The sequence below is a fragment of the Panthera uncia genome, chromosome F1 (assembly GCF_023721935.1).
Source record: "Panthera uncia isolate 11264 chromosome F1, Puncia_PCG_1.0, whole genome shotgun sequence".
Lineage (NCBI taxonomy): Eukaryota > Metazoa > Chordata > Mammalia > Carnivora > Felidae > Panthera > Panthera uncia.
This window is the reverse complement of record NC_064813.1, coordinates 23,876,259-23,903,347: the sequence shown is the minus strand read 5'-3', so window position 1 is coordinate 23,903,347 and position 27,089 is coordinate 23,876,259. Positions and strand designations below refer to the sequence as shown.

Genomic DNA, 27,089 nt, shown 5'->3' with positions numbered 1-27,089 from the left:
GTCCATATTGTTACTATTTTGAGAGCCATTAGAGCATAGTGATTAAGAACAGGGGATTCTAGAGCTAGAGCTCCTGGGTTTCATATCAGCTCAGCCTTTACTATGTGAGCTCTCTGTGCCACAATTTCCTTATTTGAGAATAGATGTTATAATAATTCCTACCTCATAGGATTATTGGGAGGATTTAATGAGTTAATGTGTAACTGTTTAGAAAAGTGCTTGACATATAGTTTTCACTAAATGTTAGGTACTACTAATACTATTTTTAATTAGTATAAGTTACCATGTAGCTTTCCTTAAAACCTTTGGAAATAAGATGAATAGCATGATATTCTTTGAGCTAAACTTTTTGGATTTCCTGCACTATGAATCAAAAAAGATATGTAACAGCAGTTCAAAGAGAAGGGATTTGCTCCCAGGTCAGCAGGATTAGGTGGTAGCTTGATAAAACGTGAACATCTATAGAGAATCGATACTAGTCATGACAGGAGTTGGTTATAGAAGTTTATGTTGTCTCTTACAGTCTTGGCCCCCTTAAGCACTGTCCAGGGGTCAGGTGCTATTGTGCAGATCCCACCACTTCAGGGATGGTCTCCCTGGTAAGCAGAGTATGATAGCATTAAGCATTTGATTTGAATACTGGTGTCCTCTAATCCACAAAGCAACCTTCTGATTATAATTTGGCTTCCCAGGAGCTTCTCTGAATGGAGAGGCTGTATAGGCTAGACAACTTGAATTATCTGGTTGCGTATCCAGTTGTAAGTCTCACTGGAAATCAGTACATTAGCTTTCTGTTTTTACATGTCAATCTTGGGAGCTTTATTAATCCAGGTCTGCCCTGGTTAATAGATCCATTCTCTGTCTTGACTAAGTGGGTAGCTGAGCCTACAAAACTGAGAGTCAAATCCTACATCATGATAGATTCATAAAGGTAATGTTCCCCTCATCAGTTTCTTGGGATATACCCCCTGCCTCTTTTAGATCACCACATCACTAGCTGCTTTAATTTGTTGACTTGAATTTTTTTTTAATTAAAAAATTTTTTTTATAATTTATTTTTGAGAGAGAGAGAGAGCACAACCAAGGGAGGTGCAGGGAGAGAGAGAGAGAGAGAGAGAGAGAGAGAGAGAGAGAATCTGAAGCATGCTCTAGGCTCTGAGCTGTCAGCACAGAGCCCAATGTGGGGCTCATACTCACAAGCTGTGAGATCATGACCTGAGCCGAAATTGGATGCTTAACTGCTCAACTGACTGAGCCACCCAGGCACCCCTGGCTTGCATTTTCTTTATTGGAATTTCCATATGTGTGGCAGAAGTGGCAATTCTTCACTATCCTTATTGCCAGTTCGCTGAAGAGAGGTGGAACATTCCAACTTTTACTCTTCCCTAAATCCCTGGGCCAGCCTGGCATGATCAAGAACCCATTGTGTGGTGAGCAAGAAGTGTAATCACTGATTGTAGAAGCTTACTCCATGGAACTGTTGTTTTAGGACAAGCCATCTTAGGGCAGATAGGGCTGAAAGGAACCTTAAATATGAGCTAGTCTATATCTCTTGTTTTATTAGTGGGGAAATAGAGACTACTTGCCAAGGGCCATGTGTCTTTGTGCTCTCTTAACAGTCTCGTGTCTAAGGCTTGACTATATTGGCCGAGACTTGTGACCTGTCAGTAACATTCTTCCTAGCACCAGACTTCTCTAACTAGTACAAAAATTTAACTGCCAAAAGGCACTTTTATTTCCTATAGTTCAGGCAACATTTCTCCCCTTGTTATATACCATTGAAATCCAGGTTTGCATTTGAAATACAAATTCATCACAGATTTTAGGCTATGCCTTTAAGTGAATCCTTTGTAGCCTGATTGTGTCTTTTTGACCACTTTGTAGGTAGATTTCATGGCAACTACTTGTATGTATGTATGTATGTATGTATGTGTTTAAGAAGCCTATAGGGTGGGCAGGTCCTTCCCAACTGCTGTAGGGCCTCATCAGCCAGCCTGTCAAGAGGCTTCAGAGCTGGTGCCCACACCCCTCAGTTGCCCATGTGGATAGAGATGCTGAATTTGTCATGTTGGGTCTTTTTTTTTTTTTTTAACTCTACATCCCAAATTGTAGACATGTGATTTCATGATCTAATAATAAACTTCAATAGTACCTTTTAAAATAATAATTACATTATTATATTCCAATTATAATATAAAAATTTTCACATTAACATTAGAATATTCTTTTTAAAAAATTTAGTCATGTTTATTTTAATCACAATAGAAATCTCTATTCTAAATATTTTTCTTTCTTTGCCTCCTTCTCCTCCTCCTTCTACGTGTCCTTTAAGCTTTTTCTAATGGCAAAACTATCTCTGTTTTTTTACATTTTTTAAAATTTTATTTTTTTAATTTACATCCAAATTAGTTAGCATATAGTGCAACAATGATTTCAGGAGCCCCTTACCCATTTAGCCCATCCCCCCTCCCACAACCCCCCCAGTAACCCTCTGTTTGTTCTCCATATTTAAGAGTCTCTTATGTTTTGTCCCCCTCCCTGTTAATGGCAAAACTATCTTATAGCTTAGCATTACTTTTTACATACATTAAGAAAAAATTGAGTAGCAATTTACAAATGGATATACATTTTTTCTCATAATGCATCTTTACATATTTCTAAGAGGAAAGTGAGGCAGAAAATGTGAATTAATTAAACACAAAATGCTTTAATGTACATGCTCAGATGGTTAGTCAAGGAGCACTTCCTGGAAGTGTGTTTTGAACAAGATTTTAAGAGAATCTTATATATAGATATACACCGGTGAAAAAGAAAGGTTCAGAAAGAAGGGAAGTAAAAGAAACCAATTATGCATTGGGGAGCTATATCAGAAGAAGGGCGAATGGATACTAATAAAAACAAGATGTCCATTGCAGGATGGTTAAGCAAGCTCTTAACTGGAATGGATAAGGAATGTTGGGAAGCAATGATTGGTAATGTTACTGAGATGTAGATTCACAATCTTGCTACCCACATTTTGCATGAATAGTTGGCTAGATTCTAAGGGAAAACCAAAGAGCCGAGAGAGACAGTGCTTAACCTGTCAGAACTTACATTCTTGCTGATGAGACAAGGCAACTGAAGGCAGAGAAGGAGCCTTGATAGCCGGTAAGGGCAGCATGGATTTTATATGGTGTATGATGGAAGGAGCCTTTGCTGATTCTCATGTATCATCCTGCCTCTGTCATCTGCTCTGGAGGAAGAGGTCTGAGCTGGGAAATATCACATTGAGCAGGTGACTAGGTTTCAAAAATCAATTTTTGTCGCTATATATAATCAATTAGCAAAAGAACTTTTCCCCCCGACGCAAAACTCTTTAGAACCATTTTAGGAAAAAAACAAAAAAGGGCTGCCTAAAGTCTTCTATCCATGATTAACAGTTAATGGAAAATCACTGGTTTACTTATGCAGACAGTACTTAATGTCAGTAGCTTCAGGCTGTTTTCCAATTTTACAGTAAATTTTTATACCGAAACCAGTTTAGGAAGCTATTTAGTCCATGGGCTTTTCTTTTTGGGGGAAAGATGATGTGGGTAGACTAGAATGATGACATTTCCTTTTCCACACCAGAATATCAGCAAGGTACTAATGGCTCCATTTTGATACCGTCACTTTCAAAATAGATCAAGTTGCTTATGGAAACATTTTGGATTATGTTAAAAGTAGTGTAGCTTTATAATAGTTGAGCTGGTAAATAATGCAGGTTTTGCTTTTAGAGTATCAGTTTATCTCCGATCTTGGATCAGACCTAAGAGAGAAAGTCTCCAGATTTTTGTTTGCCATCTAATAAGGCCTCTGGTAGTTGGTCTCATGTGGTAGAAATACAGATTTTATTTTTTTCCTTTCTTCTTCTTCTTCTTTTCATCTGCCTCTTTGGTACTTGCTAAGTTCTCCATGATTTCCCCTCTCTCCACTGGCATTCCAAGGGGAGGCCTTCTGAGGTCCTTGGTTTCCTGGAATGACATTTGAGGCATATTCAAGTGCCTTACGACATTCCTGGGTTTATGTGGGTTTTGACCCACGTGGATCGGTGGTAGGTCTCTGAAAGGCACCAGCACAAAAATGACAGGAACCCTGAGGTCTGGGGTCAGATTGGGTTGAGGTTGTCCATTAGTCACTTGAAAAGACTGTCCAGGAAAGACATTGTTTAAGAGATAGCTGTCTAAAGCTGCCTGAGCTTTTATGATCTGATTCTCTTTTGTCTGGGGAAGAACATCAGTGAAATACGGCCTCACTCCTGTTATGGCGTTGATTTCATATGCGTTGTGCCTGTCAGCCTGTGCTCTCCCAGTTAAAATGGGCTGGAAAACAGTTGATCCTGAGACACCACTGACAAAGTTGTTGAGGAGAGAATGCCAAATGCTACCACTTATTGGGCTCAGAATGACCTGTGGCCATAAACTGGCTAGACTCCGGAGAGCTTCGCGGTTCCAGGCCGAGGCAGGAAATTCAGGCTCAGTGTGATAGAGCTGAGAAAAGTAAATGCTAAGAGTAACATCTGGATACATTATTAAGAAATTGTACATTTTGCTGATGCAGCAGTGGTCGGCTTCATTACAAGGGGAGTTGCTGGAGTACAGAATGATATGCCTGATGGCGTCATTATTGCGTATGGCTGAGTTGAGGTAACCATTCATCTCAAATAACATTGATTCTGGATGGGTGTTATTGCCGGTGCAACTGCTAGCATGGCCCTTTTGCACCAGGCTTCCAGAGGAAGTTTTTAGTTCATAAAACGTGAGGTGCTTTGTTTGAGGATATGCTGGCCCATAAGGGAATCCAAAAATCTGATAAAATTCTGTATAGGGAACCCTTGCTTCTTCTCCTGTCCGAATATGGTAGGGACAGTTAGAGCAATCTAGAGAGAAGCTTAGCCAGTAATAAGGTTTTACAATTGTTCCATGATTTGCTAGGTATTCTTCATATAAGGGCTCCATTGCTAGTTTTATTGTCTTCTAGCTGCAACCCTAAACAAGGAAGAGAAATTATATATAAAAGCAGTGCAGGAAAAATGAAAGAAAATGCATTAACTTATTGAGCCATTATTATTTTTAATGCATTAAATGCATTAACTTATTGAGCCATTTATTATTTTGAGCCATTAACTTATTTTTCTCTAAAGGAGGTAGAGTGCAATAGCTACAGAATCTTTGATTCTAGAACGTACTGATGTATATCCATAGATTAGAAAGCTCGGGATTCGTCTCTCTTCATTGAGAATCTTGAGGAGTGGGGAGGAAACAAAAAAGAAAGGCAAAATTACACCTTTATCTGTTTCATAGACCTGACTGAGGCAATAGAGCAAATGGGTTAACAGCGCAAGTTCTGCCGACAGACTGCCTTATTTCAAATCTGGGCTCTGTCGCCTAACAGCTTAGTGACTTTCTGCAAGTTGTTTACAGTTGGGAGTCACAGCTTCCTTGTCTGTAAAATGAGGGCAAGTGTAGTATCTACCTCCTAAGGTTTTCTCAAGGACCGAATGATGTAATCAATATAAAATGCTTTATTATGTGCATATGTATCATATTATTATATGAAGGACTCAATAAATATGAGCTGTGAGTAGTGGTAGTACAAATCCCAGGATTATCTAGATGATTCTTATTTATGAAAGTCTAAAAGAACAAGCAAGGGTTTTGCAATTTGTTCATAATGTTCTTCTTTTGTCTCTTTTCTGAATGATATTATCTAATTATCTGCATGGGTTTTGAGTGTACCTGCATTTAAAATCAGTTATTTCTTCAGATCATTGGCAGTAAATGGGAGATAACTATCATTTTGGGAATGGGATCATGGGGTCTATTTTGCTTAATGGTAGAGACTTCTTGTAGGAATGATTACTCTTTGGGTCGTGGACACTTACTCATTGCCATCTGAGAGTTGTATTTCCAGTGGGTGGGTCTTGTTAGAACATTTTGGAAACTTTACCATTCTGGAAAGCACATATGGTCCTTTAGGATATTTCAAATAAATAGTTTCTGGTATGTTAAACCACAAAACTTAAGCTCTTTTAAGTTTTGTTTTGTTTTTCCTTTAAACAAAAATTTCTGTTACCATTATTCCCAAAGAGCAACCTAGGGCATTATAGTATAGTTTTAAGAACATTAAAAACATTTTTTTTAACGTTTACTTATTTTTGAGAGAAAAGAGACAGAGTGTGAGCAGGAGAAGGGCAGAGAGAGAGGGAGACACAGAATCTGAAGCAGGCTCCAGGCTCTGAGTTGTCAGCACACAGCCTGACGTGAGGCTTGAACTCACGAGCCATGAGATCATGACCTGGGCTGAAGTTGGATGCTGAACCGACTGAGCCACCCAGGCACACCAAGTTTTAAGAACATTAAAAAAACCCCACCTTTTTGTTATACAAGTATTACATATTTCTTGTAGAATATTTTTTAAAATACTGATACTTGAAGGGAAAAATAAAAACTCATGCTGTTGTGTCTCAGTTTACATTCCCATAACTGTTTACGTGTCTCTTCCCTCTGATCTTTTTGCTACATGTGTTCGTTATGCACAACATAAATAAAATCATGTTTATACTTTGCTTTTCCACTTAGTATTATGTCATTAGCATTTCCCCGTGTTTTTAAAAATTCTTCAAAAAACAGTATTCATGGCTAGTTAGTATTTTATTACACAGCTAATATGTAATCAAATATTCAGGTGTTTGCCTCTTTTATGATTATAAATAATGATTTGATGAACATTTCTGTAGATAAATTGTATTTTTCTTTTCTCTAGTGTAGATTACTAAAAGTTGTATCGGCTCAAGCTTTGTCAGATTGATTCTTGGGAAGGTGTTCCAATTTTATTTCATTCCCTCCCTGCGATGTTTATCATTTATCGCTTCCTTTGCCGATTTGAGAAGTGAGCATCGGTATCCCTTTGTGGTTATAATTTGTACCTTTTCAGTTCGTTGTGAGGCTGAACACTTTTTCACACACTTATTGGTCTGTAGTATTTATTCTTCTGTGAAATACATTTCATTCCTAACCCCCTTTTTTGAGGTGTTCCTGACTGGTTTGTAAGAACTCTTTATGTATTAAGAATATTAGCTGTTATAACTTTTGCAAGTATTTCACTTGGCTTATAGAGCCATTTAATTATGCTGGTGGCATTTTTAATTATATCAAATTTTACATTTTTATAAGGTCTAATCTTTAGGCTTAAGATTTAGTTTTTACTATTGTACTTAGAAAAGACTTCCCTATCAAAGAGGAGTTAAATCCCCATATATTTTTGTAGAATATATATCTTTTACATTTAACTCTCTGTCCAGGCAACAAAATGGACAAAGTAGCAAATTTAAATGAGATAAACTGACCATTATAAAACAAACAAAATGACACATTTTGTCATTTTAGAAGTACTTATTACAGTCTTTCATATGGAAGCACTTTGATCAACTTCTTTCTTTTTCAACCCATATCACCTCTGTTCCTGTTCTTCTGGTACAGCTGAAGCCTACAGAGTTCCTTTGCTAACCCTGTTCCGGGCAGAAAATATTTTAGGAGCCCCAGGCCTGCTGTGGATGGAATGTGACTTCACTCATGTCACCATTATCCTAACGGCGTGTATCGGCAGTAATTCTGGACACCACACACCCATCAAATTCAGATTTCTCCTAATCTGTCATGTCAATTTAATCCATAAGAGCAGATATCTGCCTCAGTTTCCTCCTCAGTGCTATATTTTCCTGATGCAACTGAATCCCTGCCCTGAGGCTTCCTAGACCTCATAACTTTTCCTCAGGGCCCTGCATTCTTCCTGTTTTGTCCTTGGCAATGAATCCATTACCTGGAGCCTGACATCATCTCCTGCTTGATCCTGAGCATTGTTTTCTCCCTGGATCTCCTCCTCTTTCAGCTTTACTCATCAGACTATATCTCTCTGAATATTAAACCTTGCTGAAACCCAACCCAAAGTCTCACTTGCTCCTGGTGCCCTGGATGTGGTCTGCTGTTCAGTGGCACACCTGATTCTCAAGTTACTACTCAAATGACAATTTCAAGTCATGCATGATTTGGGTAAGATGTTATAGAAGCAGTATCAAGAGGTCCTTTTCTGCCTTTGTGTTTTGGGGGTGGGTGGGATGGGTGGAGTTAACTATATGTAATGGTCCCAGAATTACTCTTATGGGAAACATAAGTCTGTGCGTGTTTCAAAGTAAAGGCAGTTATGGAAAGTCCTGATTGCTTTTCTAAGCACTCCTTTCTTTTTGCTCCCTCTCCCATTTTAGCCAGGAATGGTGCATTATTACTGTAAGGAGATCTTGAGGACTAGTGGCCTTTATATGTAATGGAGGGAGCTCTGGAGTTTCATTCTTGCTAAATGGCTTTTTAGTGTTGACCAACTGTGGTTCTCTATTGGTGAAGTCTTCAATTTTTCAGAGGGTCTTTCTTTCTTTCTTTCTTTCTTTCTTTCTTTCTTTCTTTCTTTCTTTCAATGGAATGCTTCACGAATTTGGTGTTATCCTTGCACAGGGGCCATGCTAATCTTCTCTGTGTCATTCCCATTTTAGTATATGTGCTGCCAAAGTGAGCACCAGAGACTGTTCTTTGATCACCTTCATCTGAAGGGAAATGGGAAAGAACACCTGCCCCCTTTGAACTCTTAAGAGACTTTGTGGTGTATGTCATCAGTTTGCCACTGATCACAGACTATCTTGTATTATTATCTTTTGGTATCTGCCCTTTCATTCTCCCCCTACCCAGGCAGGGGCCCTGTTCAGCCCAGGGCCTACCTTAGAAATCTTAGTTGGTTCACAGGCCAGGTTGGCTAAGACTTGTCTCCCCAGCATCCTGTGTCCCCACTAGCTGGTCCATTTCCCTCACGTTGGCTGTGCTTGGGAAAGGCGTGCTACCCTCTTAGAGCAGATCTACGGGCAGTAAGAGGCAGAGATCTGCAGAACCCAGATCCTTGCTTCCGGTTGTGCGTAGCCCCTGGACTGCGGCCCTGGGACGACAGCCTTCCTTAACTTAACATAAATGAGACATACATGAGGACAATCTGCTCTCTCTTCATCCAGCTAGGGTTTAGTGAGTGCTGGTAAAGCACAGTTTGCACTGGAGTAATTGGAGAATGGAGTTTGCCCTTCCCAATCTGTGCACAATCTGTTAGCAGCTAAAAACAAATGTTAGCAGTTATAATTACCATCATTTTGTCTCCAGGCTTGGATCACATTCCAGGTGTTCTAGAAGATAGTCCGTTTCCTTTCTTTTCTCTTTTAAGTACCATGCCCTGTTTGAAGCGGCTTCAGAGGGCAATTGTGCTGTAAATCTTCACCTCCTGTATTTGTTCAGGACTCTTTCGTAGTTTGTGCCTAGTAGTTCCTTTGAACTTTGCTGTCCCAAGTTAGAAAGACCTTTCTGAGGTATGGCTGCCTCTAAGAACACTGTTGAATTGGTGCCATGGTAACGTTTGCAAAGCAGCTACTGCTAGGATACGGCTCTGACACTTATTACTTTATTTGCATTTCAAACCACCTGTTCCAAAGATGAAAATATACATGAATGCATATTCCAGTCTGGATAAAAGCATACTATCTGACTATTTATGTGAACGTCTTGGGTTTTTTTTTTTTTTTTTTTTTTCTCCCTCTGGCTATAAGAATCAAGCTCTGAAGTCATGAGTCTCAGAGTCTTTGTCCTGATCCAGAATAAGTGCCAGGCCTCATGTGTGGATACGGTTTGTTGGTTGTGTTGCCTGTGGAGGCACAAGGGCCTTTTCTTAGGAGGCTTGCCCTTCTGGGATAGGGAGGCACCTATGAAAGGGAGCAGAGACTTGATTTCCCCCAAAAGAGGCGCTTTTTATTACTAGGTCCACAGTCCCTGAAGAGAAAGCTCTTCAGTTTGTCCAAACCTGAGTCATTATGTGCTAGTAGTCTCTCTCCTCTTACACATTCTCTGGGAGATCCTTCCTATTGGTATGTAGGTGGGTCCTTCCAGCTTAAGGCAAACTTTGCCTCCAGATCAGTTGTGGCCATTTCTCCATAGTTAATGGAAGAGCCACTCAGCCTTTTCCCCTCTGTTCCCTTGCCTCCCTTCAACTCCACACCATCTCCTAGGACATTGAACTTGTTGGTAGTCATAATTCATTGTCTATGGCCTCTCCCAATTACTCCCTCTTTCCTCTTCCTCAGGCCACTTGAAGGAACCAGTGGTGATCACTATTGTGTATTTCCATTACCTACCACCAAAAAGTTCTTAAATATATACTATGCTAAAGATAGCCCATCAGCGATAATGGAAGCACCTAGAAGGCTTCCTGCAGCAGTGTTACCACTCTTAACTGGTTCCTCCATCAAACTCCCAGTCTCCACAACAGCAAGTGTCCTTTCTCCTCTAGGGGGCTCCTTCTAGTTTAGATGTTTCATGTTGATCTCTGCCTTTTAAGGGTCTCACGTGTATTCACTTAACTCCTCAGCTAGTTATTTGTCAGTTACATTGTCTTCCATGTTTTTTTCTTGGTGTGTGCTCACTGTTGTATCCCATTCCTTCCCCATGACTGGCCGCTGATCATGCCTTTGTCATTCTCACCTCCTGCCTCCATTTTCATAGTATCTCCTGAGTTTACAACTCAGCAAACTTGTAAATATAAAACCAAAATTTCACCTTTTATTTAACATTAATAAATGACATCCCATTTAAAAATATTACCTTAAAAATGAACCTCTATCCACTAGTATATTTACCAATTGCATTTTAGGTAATTTTAGGGATGGGTAATCCCTACATAGCCACCATTTTTAAAAACAGCTCTATTGAGGGATAATTGAAAAATAAAAATTATGTATTAAATTTAGGGCGTACAACTTGATCTTTTAAAAAAAAATTTTTTTTAACATTTATTTATTTTTGAGACAGAGAGAGAGCATTAACAGGGGAGGGTCAGAGAAAGAGGGAGACACAGAATCTGAGACAGGCTCCAGGCTCTGAGCTGTCAGCACAGAGCCCGATGCGGGGCTCAAACCCACTGACCGTGAGATCATGATTTGAGCGGAAGTCAGATGCTTAACTGACTGAGCCACCCAGGCGCCCCATCTTGATCTTTTGATGTATTTCTACATTGTGAAATGATCATAACAATCTAGCTAATAACGTATCATATAGTTATCTTTTGGTGGGGGGTGCTGTATGAGAGCATTTAAGAGCTACCCTCTTAGCAAATTCAAGTATGCAATATTGTATTATTGTATTATTAACTGTAGTCACCATGCTGTACATTAGATCTTTAGAATTGAGTCATCTTGCATAACTGAAACTTTGTACCCTTTGACCAACATTACTCCATATCCTCTTTGCCCCAGCCCCTGGCAATCAACACTTTACACTAAGCTTCTGAGTGTATTTTATTTTATTTTATTAAAAAAATTTTTTTAATTTTATTTTTTATTTTTAAAAATTTACATCCAAATTAGTTGGCATATAGTGCAACAATGATTTCAGGAGTAGATTCCTTAGTGCCCCTTACCCATTTAGCCCATCCCCCCTCCCACAACCCCTCCCATAACCCTCAGTTTGTTCTCCATATTTGTGAGTCTCTTCTGTTTTGTCCCCCTCCCTGTTTTTATATTATTTTTGTTTCCCTTCCCTTATATTCATCTGTTTTGTCTCTTAAAGTCCTCATCTGAGTGAAGTCATATGATTTTTGTCTTTCTCTGACTGACTAATTTCACTTAGCATAATACCCTTCAGTTCCATCCATGTAGTTGCAAACGGCAAGACTTCATTCTTTTTGATTGCCGAGTAATACTCCATTGTATATGTATACCACATCTTCTTTATCCATTCATCCAACAATGGACATTTGGGCTCTTTCCATACTTTGGCTATTGTTGATAGTGCTGCTATAAACATGGGGGTACATGTGTCCCTTTGAAACAGCACACCTGTATCCCATGGATAAATGCCTAGCAGTGTAATTGCTGGGTCATAGGGTAGTTCTATTTTTAGTTTTTTGAGGAACCTCCATACCGTTTTCCAGAGTGACTGCACCAGCTTGCATTCCCACCAACAATGCCAAAGAGATCCTCTTTCTCCACATCCTCACCAACATCTGTTGTTGCCTGAGTTGTTAATGGTAGCCATTCTGACAGGTGTGAGGTGGTATCTTATTGTGGTTTTGATTTGTAGTTCCCTGATGATGAGTGATGGTGAGCATTTTTTCATGTGTTGGTTAGCCATCTGGATTCTTCTTTGGAGGAGTGTCTATTCATGTCTTTTGCCCATTTCTTCACTGGATTATTTGTTTTTTGGGTGTTGAGTTTGATAAGTTCTTTATAGATTTTGGATGCTAACCCTTTATCTGATATGTCACTTGCAAATATCTTCTCCCATTCTGTCAGTTGCCTTTTAGTTTTGCTGATTGTTTCCTTCACTGTGCAGAAGCTTTTTATTTTCATGAGGTCCCAGTAGTTCATTTTTGCTTTTGTTTCCCTTTCCTCCGGAGACGTGTTGAGTAAGAAGTTGCTGTGGCCAAGATCAAAGAGGTTTTTGCCTGCTTTCTCCTCGAGGATTTTGATGGCTTCTTGTCTTACATTTAGGTCTTTCATCCATTTTGAGTTTATTTTTGTGTCTGGTGTAAGAAAGTGGTCCAGGTTCATTCTTCTGCATGTCGCTGTCCAGTTTTCCCAGAACCACTTGCTGAAGAGACTGTCTTTATTCCACTGGATATTCTTTCCTGCTTTGTCAAAGATTAGTTGGCCGTACATTTGTGGGTCCATTTCTGGGTTCTCTATTCTGTTCCATTGATCTGAGTGTCTGTTCTTGTGCCAGTACCATACTGTCTTGATGATTACAGTTTTGTAGTATAGCTTAAGTCTGGGATTGTGAAAAAAAATTTTTTTTAATGTTTATTCATTTGCTGAGAGAGAAAGAGAGAGACAGAGTGTGAGTGGGGGAGGGGCAGAGAGAGAGGGAGACACAGAATCCAAAGTAGGCTCCAGTCTCTGAGCTGTCAGCACAGAGACTGACATGGGCTTGAACTCACAGACTGCGAGATCATGACGTGAGCTGAAGTTGGCCGCTCAACTGATTGGCCACCCAGGCGCTCCTATGAGTGTATTTTAGATTCCACATATAAATGACATTATACAGTGTGCGTCTTTCTGTTTCTGGCTTATTTCATGAAACATAACGTCCATCAGGTTCATCCACGTTGTGGCAAATGCCAGGATTTTTTTTTTAAATCTGAATATTCCATTGTATGTATATACCACATCTTCTTTTTTCATTCATCTGTCTATGGACATTTAGGTTGTTTCCATATTTTGACTGTTGTGAATAACACTGCAATGAATATGGGAGTGCAGATATTTCCTTGGGATACTGATTCGTTCTTTTGGATAAATACCCAGAAGTGGGATTGCCAGATCACATGGTAGTTTATTTTTAATTTCTTGAAAAACTGCCATATTGTTTTCTATAATGGCTCTACCAACTTACATTCTCACAGTATAGAAGGGTTCCCTTTTCCATGTCATCACCAACACTTTGTTATCTTTTGTCTTTTTTTTTTAACGTTTTTAATGTTTATTTATTTTTGACAGAGAGAGAGACAGAGCATGAGCGGGGGAGGGGCAGAGAGAGAGGGAGACACAGAATCCGAAGCAGGCTCCAGGCTCCAGGCTCTGAGCTGTCAGCACAGAGCCCGACGTGGGGCTCGAACCCACAGACCACGAGATCATGACTTGAGCTGAAGTCAGACGCTCAACCAACTGAACCACCCAGGCACCTCTCTTTTGTCTTTTTGATAATAGCCATCTGAACAGGTGTGAGGTGATATTTCGTTGTGGATTGGATTTACATTTCCTTACTGATTAGATTATTTGGTTTCTTTTTGCTATTATATACTTCCTTATATATTTTGGCTATTAGCCCCTTATCACATATGTTGTCTGCAAATGTTTTCTGCCATTCTGTAAGTCATACCTTGTTTACAAATGCTTTCTGCCATTCTGTAGGTTGCCTTTTCACTTTGCTGATTAAGTTTCTTTAGCCTTGCAGAAGCTTTTAAGCATCATGTTGTCCCACTTGTCTACTTTTGCTTTTGATGCTTTCACTTTTGGTGTCATATTCAAAAATTTATTACCAAGACCAATGTCGAGAACCTTTTTCCTGTTTTCTTTTTTAGTAGTTTTACAGTTTCAGCTTTTATTTGTCTTTAATCCATTTTGTGTTGGTTTTTGTATATGGTGTGATGTAAGAGTCCAGTTTTACTCTTATGCATGAGCCACCATTTTTACTACATCTGTTGGGTATAGGAAAATTCCAAAGGAAGATCCACTTTGCAAAACTCCATTTGGATTGCACAGAATGATTTTGAAAACGGAATTTAACCACAAGGAAATGAAGGACCTTGAACATGGGGTTCTTTCTCACAATTCTTATTGCTAAGTTGACATGCACAAGAAAGGAAAACTTTGAAGAAACATCTATTCCCCCAAACAGACTCCTTTCTTCTGTCTTCCTTTGTTACCTTGCCATTTTTCATCTTCATTCAGATGAGTTATGATGTATATTATCTATATCAAAGTAATATGCCATTATAATGAAAAAGCTTTACAAAGGTAAAACTCTCTTACATGGACATATATTTTTTAAAAGAGCCTTACTCAGTTTAACATCCCAGAATTGTTTCTAATCTATGTTCTGGCATCCCAACTTGGGATACATCTCACTAAGATGGCTTATATGTTGCTAGTTGCTGTCTGTAAAGTGATTTTAATAATTTGTTTTATTGCCCGTTTTCTTACTTTAATTTGAGTGTACTGTGCCCAATTAATTCTATAATTCACTGCTTTCATAGTGGTTTGGTTGACACTGAATAATAATTCCCACATTCATGTAGCAGTAAGAAATTCTCTAAACTGAAGGAAGAAAGCAAGCATGAAATAAAGAAGAACAGAGAATTCAGTAGATTTCATGGGGCCCACTAAGGAATTAAGTAGGAAAAATGGGATAAGACAAGTGTCAGAGTTGAGAGGAAAAGACAAAAAAAAAAAAAAAAAAAAAAAAAAAAAAAAAAAAAAAAAAAAAAAGCAGCGAAGGATGAATGTCCTAGCTTGTGATTAGAAGCAGAAAGGCCACAAGGTGGCAGCACAGTCTTAACAGTGGGAAACTGTCTCTTGGACAACCCTTAATTTGCTAAAACCACATGCTTGCAGAATTCTTCCATGTTGGTTTCCCCCTTTATCCTAGCTAACACCAACAAATGTTTAGAATCAAAGGTAATCCTTAAAACTCAAGCTGAGGAAAAGTACAGGGTAAAGGCACCATCTTTACTCCCAGAATCTGAACAGATGCTCTAGAAAAGCTTTCAAACTATCTGTGGGGAAGGCCCAATTTAAGTTGACACACCATCATATACTAATCATTTTGTGAAATTCAATGAAAGTGATTTTATAGAAAAATGAACAAGAAAGATGTAGAAATCATAAGCTCATTTTAAAAAGAAGTGGTTAAAAAATAAATAGATCAAAAGATCTAGAAGTTTTAAATCACATTTCAGTAAATGGAAATGGAACACTTGTCTAATTTTGCTTGTGTTGCTTATGCTTTTGATGTCGTATCCAAGAAATCATTGCTAAGACCAATGTTCTGAAGCTTTTCCTGTCTATTTTCCTCTAGGAGTTTTATGGTTTCAGATCTTATGTTTAAATCTTTAATACATTTTGGGGTGTGTGTGTGTGTGTGTGCATGGTATAGGATAAGGGTCCAATCTCATTCTTGTGCATACGGGTGTTCAGTTTTCCTAACACCTTTCGTTGAAGAGACCATCCTTTTCCCATTGTGTAGTCTTGGCACCCACATCAAAGATCATTTGACTGTATGGGTGTGGGTTTATTTCTGGGCTCTTTATTTTGTCCCATTTGTCCATATGTCTATCTTTATGTAAATATAAACAGAACAAATATAACATAGGAAAAAAGAAAAAAATACCAAAACTGTACATGTTGTTTCTTGAAAGTATATGTACAGATGACTAATATAGAGAATCACTATTGCTGTTATTATACTCTAGTTATATTAAACAAAAAAATTTTGAGGGATATAATACATATATGTTTTCAGTGTCCTATATATACACATTTTATGAGAATCATATAGATCCACTTATAAAATTTTTATTGTGACCAACCAACTGACTTTTTGCTTGTTACTTTATTGAATCTAGGCCCAGTCGATGATAACACTATTTGCAGGATATAAAATATATCCAAACTGATTCTGTGTTTGTTTTGGTAGCATTATAATAGGGACAGCCGGTTTCAAGAGGTATGTTGGTAGGAGTAGAGGAAGAGATTTTAAAACAATTTCACAAGCTCAAGGTATTCATTTTTAGCAGTTTTAAAAAACAAAGCGAGTGGTACTGTATTTTCAAAATTCATCAGTAGCCAGTTCCAACAATTTATCCTATAAGGTTACATTAAATTTCAGTTATCTTTCAATGAAAGGACTAGTTGATGGTCCCATGAATTTCCTATGCATAGATACTCTATCAAAATTATTATGTGTTGCATTGATGATAGTCGTGAAAATTATGAGACATGATATAACAATCTCTGGAAACTCTGTCGTTCCACACTTGTAATACTTATTTTGACTTTCAGTCATCTGCTATTGAAAAACATGTTGGGATTTCTTCCTTGTTTGAAAATATTGAGATTGTTAACATGTGATTTCAGACAAATAGGCAACTGACTGTCTAATATACTTTATCTTTAAAAAGTTGGGCCCAAACTAGTTTCTTGCCCGAAGTAGCTCTGAGAGTTTATTCAATAATTCAAACATTCTCTACACAACTTTCCCCCTGGATAACCATTGTCCCTAGCATGGGAAGCAGTTGTTGGTGATCGGCTTCCATATTATCACATAAACAGAATGATTTCAAATGTAATACATTAACCTTTATGTAATTCATAGTTTTTACTGTGTAAAAACACATTGATTATTTCAACTTTTTCGACTTTTTTTTTTTCATAGTACGATTTTCTTGATGAAGGAAATAATGTGTTGCTTTGCATTCTGGCTCAAGTTTCTTAATCTGAGCAATTATTCTAGAACTTTCTCCCATGATTTAAACTCTAAATCACTTTTCTGATATAAATCATCCAGGGTCATCTCTAAAAGTTTCTAAATATTTACTCTCAATTTCTGTACTTACATCGTTCACCCTGGTAACAGTTTATAAATGCACACAGGTCACAGACTCAGCTTTGAGTGACATTGCTCTCATGTACTTCTTCCATTTGATTTGTCACTATTAGGTAGTGACTTTACTTAACTAAGTTCACTAAATTTTATTTAAGTTAATTCCTCTGGCTATCTTATAATATAAATGATAAAGAATTTAAGGGGTGATTGGTTGGCTCAGTTGGTTAAGCATCTCACTCTTGATTTCGGCTCAGGCCATGGTCTCATGGTTCCGTGAATAGATCCCTGCGTTGGGCTCTGGGCTGGCAGCACCGAGCCTGCTTGGGATTCTCTCTCTCTCTCTCTCTCTCTCTCTCTCTCTCTCTCTCTCTCAAAATGAATAAGTAGACATTGAAAATAAATAAATGATAAATAATTTAAATGAAAATATTATTTGTTAAGTAGAGATTAACATTTACTGAATGCCTACTTTGTGCCAAAAATTTTACATGCCTTACATCCCTGAGAGGTGCATATTATTACAATTTCCATTTTACAGGTAAGGAAACTGAGGTTCAAAGTGTTGCTCAAGATGACATAGCTAATAATTGGTAGAGCTGGGATTTGAACCCAGAGCACTCTAAAACTCTTCTTTATTCCATAACCCCTCGATCATGTCCTACTTTTTGAGCAAAAAAAAAAAAAAAAGTCAAATTTATGTTCTAGCTTTAAGATAAATGGGAAAAATCAAATTTCAAAAGTGAGACAATGATAAAGTCAAGAAAGAGAAGCAAACATAGTAAAAGTGTGTCATGATGAGATGATAAAAACAACTGAAAAATGTTTCTGTCAGGAGAAAAGAACATTTTTTTTTAAACCAATTTCATTGAGGCATAATTTACACCCATTCTAAGTGTGCAGTTCTATGAGTTTTGACATATGTATATATTCATGTTACCAGCGTTACAATAAAAATAAAAAACAGTTCCATCAAGCCCCAATTTTCCTTGGGTCCCTTTCTTCCCCATCAATCACCCTTCCTAATGGCTCTAAGGAAGTATTATCATTTTGCTGTTAATATAGATTTATTATTTTTAACTTAATATATTTTTAATTTATTTTTTATAAATTTTTTTAATGTTTATTTATTTTTGAGAGACAGAGACAGAGTGTGAGTGGGGGATAGGCAGAGAGGGAGACACAGAATCTGAAGCAGCTCCAGGCTCTGAGCTGTCAACACAGAGCCTGACACAGGTCTTGAACCCACAAGCCATGAGATCATGACCTGAGTTGAAGTTGGACGCTTAACTGACTGAGCCACCAAGGTGCCCCAAATTGGATATGTTTTTTTCCCAAGTTTCACATACATGAAATCATGAAGTATGAATTCTGGCATCTTTCACTTGTTGCTCAGCACATTTTTGAGATTCACCCATGTGATTGTGTATATCAGTAGCTTGTTACTTTTTAATAGTGAGTAATATTTCATTGTATAGATATGCTATAATTTATCTGTTCATTTGTTGATGGACATTTGTATTGTTTCTAATTTGGGGCTATTATGAAAAAGATGCTCCGAACATTCATGTCTAAGTCTTTGTGTGGACATATGTTTCTATTCCTCTTAGACAAATACTAAGAGTGGAATTGCTAGGTTGCAAGATAAATGCGTCTTGACTTTCTAAAAACTGTCAAACTGTTTTCCAAAGTAGTTTATTGTTTTAAATTCCCAGTAGCAACATACGAGCATTCCAGTTATTCTACATCCTTGACAACACTTGGTATTGTCAGTGAAAGGAAGCATTTGACATCAATTTAGAAAGACTAGTTTCTTTTTAGCTTGCCATTTGACAGGAAGGGAGTACACAGTGGATGGGATTCTGTAGTACTTCTGTTTCTTCATTTGCATAACTAACCCCCAATAAATCTCCAAGGGCACCATGCTTATCAAGAAATTTGATATTTGGCCTCTCACTGCTTTCAGCTCCTCTTGTGCCAGTTTCTTCCAAGTGAAGTCACTGATAGTGCTGAGCTGAGCTCAGTCCAATCTCATCCTTCAGTTAGTACTAGAGTCTGTGGAAGCGGAGAGAAAATATCATGGCCATGGACACAATAGGTAGAGGATATGGTGAGCTCTGAAAATCCTCTTAAGTGCTTGCTGTTAAGAAGTCTGTTGTCAGTCTAATTGTTTCTTTGTAGATATTACCTGTTCTCTGGTGACTTTTAAGACAATTCCTTGCCTTTTATGTTTTATAGTTTTAACATGTGTTTAAGTATGGATTTAGTTTTATTTCTCCTGCTTGAAATCCAAGTTTGGTGATTCTTATTTTTCATGAATTCTGGAAAACACTTAGCCATTATCTCTTGAAGTATTTGTATCCTCCATTGTCTCTTTTCTCTTCTTTTGGAACATCGATTAGTTATATATGGAAACTTCTTACAGAACTCTTAATTTTCTGCTGTAATTCCTATTATTCACCTGTCAATACTGCATTCTATGTATTTTCTCCAGATCAATCATCTAGTTTTCTGCTTTTCTCTACAAGTCTGTTAATATGCTATTTAATCCACTTAAATTTGGGGAGCCTGGGTGGCTCAGTCGGTTAAGCATCTGACTTCAGCTCAGGTCATGACCTCATGGTTCATGAGTTTGAGCTCTGTGTCTGGCTCTTTGCTGTCAGTGGAGACCCTGCTTCTAGATCCTCTGTCCCCCTCTCTCTCTGCCCCTCCCCAGCTCATTGTCTCTCTCACTCTCAAAATAAATAAATAAACATAAAAAGTATATACAACCCACCTAAATTTAATCCATTTATTGGTTTATTTTTTTAAGTCACTGAATATAGAATGACTCAAATTAACAACTCAGGCAACAACAGATGTTGGTGAGGCTGTGGAAAAAGAGGATCTCTTTTGGATTGTTGGTGGGAATGCAAACTGGTGCAGCCACTCTGGAAAACAGTATGGAGGTTCCTCAAAAAATTAAAAATAGAACTACCCTACGACCCAGCAATTGCACTACTACGTATTTATCCAAAAGATACAAAAATGCTGATTCAAAGGGGCACATATACCCCAATGTTTATAGCAGCACTATCCACAATAGTCAAGGTATGGAAAGAGCACAAATGTCCATTGACTGATGAGTGGATAAAGATGTGGTATATATATACACACTGGAATATTACTCAGCAATCAAAAAGAATGAAATCTTACCATTTGCAACAACGTGGATGGGACTAGAGTGTATTATGCTAAGCGAAATAAGTCAGTCAGAGAAGACAAATATGATATGATTTCATTCATATGTGGAATTTAAGAAACAAAACAGATGAACATAGGGAAAGGGAAGCAAAAATAAGATAAAAAGAGAGAGGGAGACCAACCATAAGAGACTCTTAAGTACAGAGAATAGGGGCACCTGGGTGGCTCAGTCAGTTAAGCATCCGACTCTTGGTTTTGGCTCAGGTCATGATCTCACAGTTCATGAGTTCGGGCCCTACATCAGGCTCAGGGCTGGCAGCATGGAGCCTGCTTGGGATTCTCTCTCTCCCTCTCTCTTTGCCCCTCCTCTGCTCATGTGCTGTCTTTCTCTCAAAATAAATAAATGAACATTACAAAAAATTTTTTAAATAAATAAAAACGATAGAGAACAAACTGAGGGTTGCTGGTGGGGTGTTGGGTAGGGGATTTGGGCTAAATGGGCAATGGGCATTAAGGAGGGCACTTATTGGGATGAGCACTGGGTGTTATATATAAGTAATGAATCACTAAATTCTATTCCTGAAATCGTTATTACGCTATATGTTAACTCACTTGGATTTAAAAAAGAAAAGCCACTGAATATATACATATATTACATTGTATGTATATAATTTCTAGAAGCTTTATTTTGTGCCTGTATTTTTCTCCATTTTCATATTTTTTACCTTTTTAATCTTTAATTATTTTAAATGTTCTTATTATATAGTTTGTAAGAAATACTTCTATTATTTAATGTTCTTGGGAATTTAACTCTGCTTTTTGTTATTTCTGCCTGCTCTTGCTCATGGTGAATTGTTCCTTTGGGTGTTGTAAAATTTTGTTTTTTAAGTCATGCTTGGTGGGGATCCTGTGTGGTCTGCAATGAAGATATGCTCCACAACAGTGGTTCTTAATCTTTTCTGCACATTAGAATCACCTAGTGAACCTTTAAAAATTAGAATGGCAGCTTGAACCCCAGACCAGTTAACTCAAATACTATGAGTATGAGACTTACATATTAGCGTTTTTAAAGCTCCATAGTCATAAAAAACGAACAAGCAAACAAACAAAAAACTTTGCAGTCATGGTTGAGAACCACTGCTCTAGAAGAATTTGCCCTTAATTTTTAGGCACTACAAGTGTGTTTCTAGCCCTGGATCGCCTTGATATCAATTTCTCATCTCTGGGTTCCTGAACTATGTTAGTAGTATACATTTTTTTTTAACAGTAGAAAAACGTTTTAAATGTAGAGTATCAACAAAGCCAATTTGATATTTGTTTTTGGGGTTTTCCCCCAACTTTATGGATAAACATAATTGTATATATTTAAAGTGTAAAAAGTGATGATTTTATGTACATATGCATTATGGAGGGATTACCAAGATCAAGTTAATTAACACGTTCATCACCTCACATAGTTAACTCTGGGGTTTTGTTTATTTATTTTTGTGGTGAGAATGCTTAAGGTCTAATGTCAGCAACTTTCAAGAACATAAGTATACAATACCATATTATTAATTATAGTCACCATGCTGTACATTAGATTCTCAGAACTTATTCAACTTATAACTGAAAGTTTGTGCCCTTTGACCTACATCTTTCCATTTATCCCTCCCCCCAACCCTTGGTAACCTCCATTTTATTCTGTTTCTATGAAATAAGGTTTTACTTTCTTTCCTTTTTCTTCTTCTTCTTTTTTTTTTTCTTTAAGATTCCACATATAAGTAATACCATACAGTGTTGGTCTTTGGCTTATTTCACTTAGCATAATGCTCTCAAGGACCATCCATATTGTTGCAAATGGCAAGATTTCCTTTTTTTAATGGCTGAATAATATTGCACTGAATATATACTCCACGTTTTCTTTATCCATTTATCTATTGATGGACATTAAGTTGTTTCTATATCTTGGCTCTTATAAGTAATGCTGCAATGAACATGGGAGGGCAGATATCTCTTCAAGATACTGATTTCAGTTTTTGTGGATATATACCCAGGAGTGGGATTGCTGGATCATGTGGTAATTCTATTTTTAATTTCATGAGGAACTGCTATACTGTTTTCCATAATGGCTGCATCAATTTGCATTTCCACCAACAGTGTATAAGGATTCCCTTTTCTCCACATTCTCATCAACATTTGTTGTCTTTTGTCTTTTTCATAATAGCCATCTTAACAGGTGTGAGGTCATATCTTATTGTGGTTTTGATTTGCATTTCCCTGATGATTCGTGGTGTTGAACACCTTTTCATGTGCTTATTAGCCATTTGTTTGTCTTTGGAAAAATGTCATTTCAGATCTTTTGTCTATTTTTAAACTGGATTATATGCTTTTATGCTATTGAATTCCGAGTTCTTTATATATTTTGGATATTAACTCCTTGTCAGGTATATGGTTTGTGAATAATTTCTCCCATTCTATGGGTTACTTTTTTAACTTATTGATTGTTGCTTTTACTGTGCAGAAGCTTTTAGTTTAATGTAGTCTCACTCGTTTATTTTAGTTTTTGTTGCCTGTGTTTTTGGTGTCTTATCCAAAAACTCATTGCTAAGACCAATGTCAGGGAGTTTTTTCCCGAAGTTTTCTTTTAGGAATTTTATGGTTTTAGGTTTACATTTAAGTCTTTGATACATTTCCAGTTAACTTTTATGAGTAGAGTAAGATAGAGGTCTGGTTTCATGTGGCTGTCTAGTTTTCCCAACACCATTAAGAGACTGCCCTTTCCCAGTGTGTGTTTTGGTGCCCTTGTCAAAAATTAGTTGGCTGTATATGCATGGCTTATTTCTAGGCTTTTTATTCTGTTCCATTAGTTTATGTGCCAGTACCATGCTCTTTTGATTACTGTAGCTTTGTAATATAAATTGAAATCAAGAAGTATGATGCCTCCAGCTTTATTCTTCTTTCACAAGATTGCTTTGGCTATTCTGGGTCTTTGTAGTTTCATATAAATTTTAGGATATTTTTCTATTTCTGTGAAAAATGCCATTGGAATTTTGATAGGGATTGCATTGAATTTGTAGATCACTTTGGGTAGTATGGATTTTTTTTAAGAATATTAATTTTTCCAGTGCAAGAACATGGAATATCTTTCCATTTATTTGTGTTTTTTTCAGTTTCTTTAATCAATGTCTTGTAGTTTACAGTGTAGATGTCTTTCACCTTTTTGGTTAAATTTATTCCTAAGTATTTTATTGTTTCTGATGCTATTATAAATGGGATTGCTTTTTAAATTTTATTCAGATATATTGTTGTTAGTGCATAGAAATGCAGATGACTTGTATGTTGATTTTGTATCCTGCTCCTTTACTGAATTCATGTATTAGTTCTAACAGGTATTTTTGTGTGGAGTTTTTACGGTTTTCTACATAGAACACTATGTCATCTGCAAACAGATAATTTTACTTCTTCATTTCCAATCTAGATGCCTTTTATTTCTTTTTCTTGCTTAATTGCTGTGGCTAAGATTTGCAGTACTATGTTGAATAGAAGTGGTGAGAGTGGGCAGTCTTGTGTTGCTCCTGATTTTAGAGGAAAGGCTTTTAACTTTACCATTGAGTATGATATTATGTCGATTTGTCATATATGGCCTTTATTTTGTTGAAGTGTGTTCCTTCTATTCCTAATCTGTTGAAGACTTATGAAAAGATGTTGAATTTTGTCAAATGCCTTTCTGCATCTATTGAAATGATCATGTGATTTTTATTCATCATTCTGTTAATGTGGTATATGACATTGACCTATATATGTTGAATTATCCTAGCATTCCAGGGATAAATCCCAGTTGATCATGGGGTATGACCCTTTTAATGTGCTAATTTGCTAGTATTTTATTATGAATATTCACATCTATATTCATCAGGGATATTGGATTATAATTTTCTTTTCTGATAGTGTCCTTGTCTGGCTTTGGTATCAGGGTAGTGCTAAAAGTGTTTCTTCCTCTTCAGTTAGGTAGTATAAATTTGAACCTTATGTTTGAAGATGCTTCCCCCCTCCAACCCCCCAAGAGTCTATGTTGAGATAGACAGGTTCCTTGTCATATATTTTTATTGAGGGAGTAGCACTTTGAGGACTACAGAGAGAGTCTCTGTTCCCCTGTTTGCCTTTAAGCAAACCCAAGGCTTTATCATCTCTTTCTATATGGCTATAAAAACTCAGACTTTTTGCTTACCAGTATCAACAAATAGTCTCTGGACAGTCTGTGTAACATATTTATGTTTATATTCTTCCCTTGCTCGGTTCTATAATTTCCCTTCTTTGTGACTTACCCATACATTTAGGATCTTTGTTATATTTTCCAACAACTCTAGATTTTTCTGTGTACTTAGATCACAGTATTGCTAGAAATAGAAGTTTTCCTGTGACTGGGAGTCTATACCTTCATGGCCTTGCCCCTTAAATTCCCCCTCCTGTTCACAATGTCTGCCTGAATCAAGTGTGAATTTGCTGTCTTTGGACAAGGCACATCGGGTGTCCACCTGGCAGACAGACTTCTGGAGCTTGTATGTGTTTCACTAGACTGTTCCTGGCCTGGTTTTGGCTTCATCTTGCTCCAGCTGGTCTATGTTGCCAAGGTCCCAGAATGTTTTGAATTTCAACCTACCTGAATTATGTCAACCTCTATTCTTTTTCTTCTGTTTCCAAGTCTCTGTCTTCACTGACCTGCCAATCTTAAGTCTGGTTTCAGTTTATTTCCTGGACTTATCTTTCTACAAAGGACTCTATTTCTGATTTGAGAGTTTGTAGCATAGTTTATAGCAATGTGGGAATGGGTCCAACTCAGGATTCAGATTTCTAAGATGTCCAGATGGTCTTAACAAAAAGTTTCTAACTTTCCACTTCATTTTTAAAACGCTTAATTTATTGAGTGTATAAATTCCAAAGACTTTCTATTCCATGTTGATTATATATATACCTATAGTATTAATTGAAGATAAATACTGAATCACTCATTTTGTCAGAAGAAGGAATTTACAGTAGAGGATACCCTTTGATTTAATTTTATTTGTTTAATTCATGAGTAACCATCTCCTTGTATACCAAACACAACCAGCTGTGGTTAGATTGTGGCTGTCCTAGTCCATGTACTCTTTAACTCTGAGACCTTGTAAGGAAATTGAGTATGGCAAAAAGCATCCAGAGAACTCTTGGCAGTATTGGATGGATCATTTACCCCAGTTTGGATTTTCTTTCTTTTTTTTTTTTAGAGAGCCCTGCCAATATCACCACTAAGACATCAGTCTAACTCAGAAAGCAACCCCTAGCCCTGTGCCAGTGGTGTTAGCATTTGATTATTGACAATGGCTTTGAAGGTTAAACAAGGTGTCTGGTGGCAAGACAGCACTGTGTGTTCATAATGAGCCCACAGAAATTATGAGTTGGATAGCTGGTCAGTAGTCTAGTGGAATTTTTAATCTTTATTAGTTGTATCAATTGGGGTTCATGTTGGTGTCCTTCTTTCAATCATTTTGTCCTTATTTAGATTTTTCTTCAAACTTGCTCTCTTGCCTTTCTTGGCAGTATCTTCAAAAAGAGTCAGGAGGCTCTTCCAGAGTTGCCTTTGAAGATTGTTGCAATGTGTATACTTGTCAAAAAGGATTGACCAAATTCTTTTGAAAGCTATTTTACACATCAAGTCCTGATCCAGTCTCAGCTCTTCTGTTCTGATCTGATCATCCAGAATGATCTAAAAGAAAACCATCAGAGCTAATTATAGAGCATAGAGTGATTTTCAGATGCCTTTTTTATTTCTTTTTCTCATGCAGCATACTCAGGAATCTTGCACTCTGGATGAACCCAATTTACATTTTGTTGGAACTGGGAAAGTAGGGATTTAGACTTTATTTTGAAGGCAAAATTCTTCAGTTTATGTAGGAAACACTTAAATTCTATATGGTTTTATTTCTCCCTTTTCTCTCTTTGTTCTCTTTTTTCTTTTCTCCAATTTCCCCTTTCCTCCCTTCTTTTTCCCCTCATAACCTCTTTCTTTCCATGTTTTCCTTCTAAACTTCCTTTTTTACTTATGTCTTGGTAGCTTGGAACATACCTGAATATTTTGGAAAATGGACATTGTTGAAGGGAAAGTGTTATTTTTATTACAAAAATATGATTTAGAATAATGAGATCTTGGGTTTGGAAAGAAAACAAATGTTCTTCTATTTCACCCATTTAACTAATACTTGAATCCCTTCTATTCTATACCCAGCCTATGATGGGATACTTACATTACTAACAGTGAGAGGGAACTCCCTTTGCTCTGAAGTAGCCCCTTGCAACTTTGAACAGCCCTAACTGTTACTTAGTTATTGTTCTGTCAACTTAAAATGTACTTTTCTGTAATATCTATTCACCTCTTTTTAGTTTCTCTCTTTGGAAGCATATAAAGCAATAAGTTTCAAGTTTCAGGCTGAAATCCAGGGTTGTGAAATAACTTTAGTTGGACATGACCAGCACTAAAAGAGAAGGAGGAGGAGGAGGAGGAGGAGGAGGAGGAGGAGAAGGGGAGGAGGAAGAAGGGGAAGAGGGAGATGGGGAAGAAGAGGAAGAGAAGAAAAGAGGAAGAAAAGGAAGAGGAAGAAGAGGAAGAACGAGAAGAAGAGGGAGAAGAAGAAGAGGAAGAAGAGGAAGAAGAAGAAGAAGAAGAAGAAGAAGAAGAAGAAGAAGAAGAAGAAG

At 37.3% G+C, this 27,089-nt stretch overlaps 2 protein-coding genes and 1 non-coding gene across 3 annotated transcripts in view; 1 reads left to right on the top strand and 2 right to left on the bottom strand.

Moving 5' to 3' along the window:
• RGL1 (ral guanine nucleotide dissociation stimulator like 1) overlaps positions 1-27,089 on the top strand; it is a 257,439-nt gene that overhangs the window by 8,325 nt on the left and 222,025 nt on the right. The window lies entirely within an intron of this gene.
• On the bottom strand, positions 2,548-9,426 carry APOBEC4 (apolipoprotein B mRNA editing enzyme catalytic polypeptide like 4). The gene is made up of 2 exons (XM_049634099.1): positions 9,196-9,426; positions 2,548-5,006 (listed from the first exon to the last, which is right to left on the bottom strand). Exon 2 carries the CDS (start codon positions 4,974-4,976, stop codon positions 3,870-3,872), a length of 1,107 nt encoding a protein of 368 aa, XP_049490056.1. The 5' UTR covers positions 4,977-5,006; positions 9,196-9,426; the 3' UTR covers positions 2,548-3,869.
• Positions 8,482-8,587, bottom strand: LOC125926090 (U6 spliceosomal RNA). Its single transcript, XR_007459012.1, has one exon. It is a non-coding gene; the product is annotated as a U6 spliceosomal RNA (small nuclear RNA).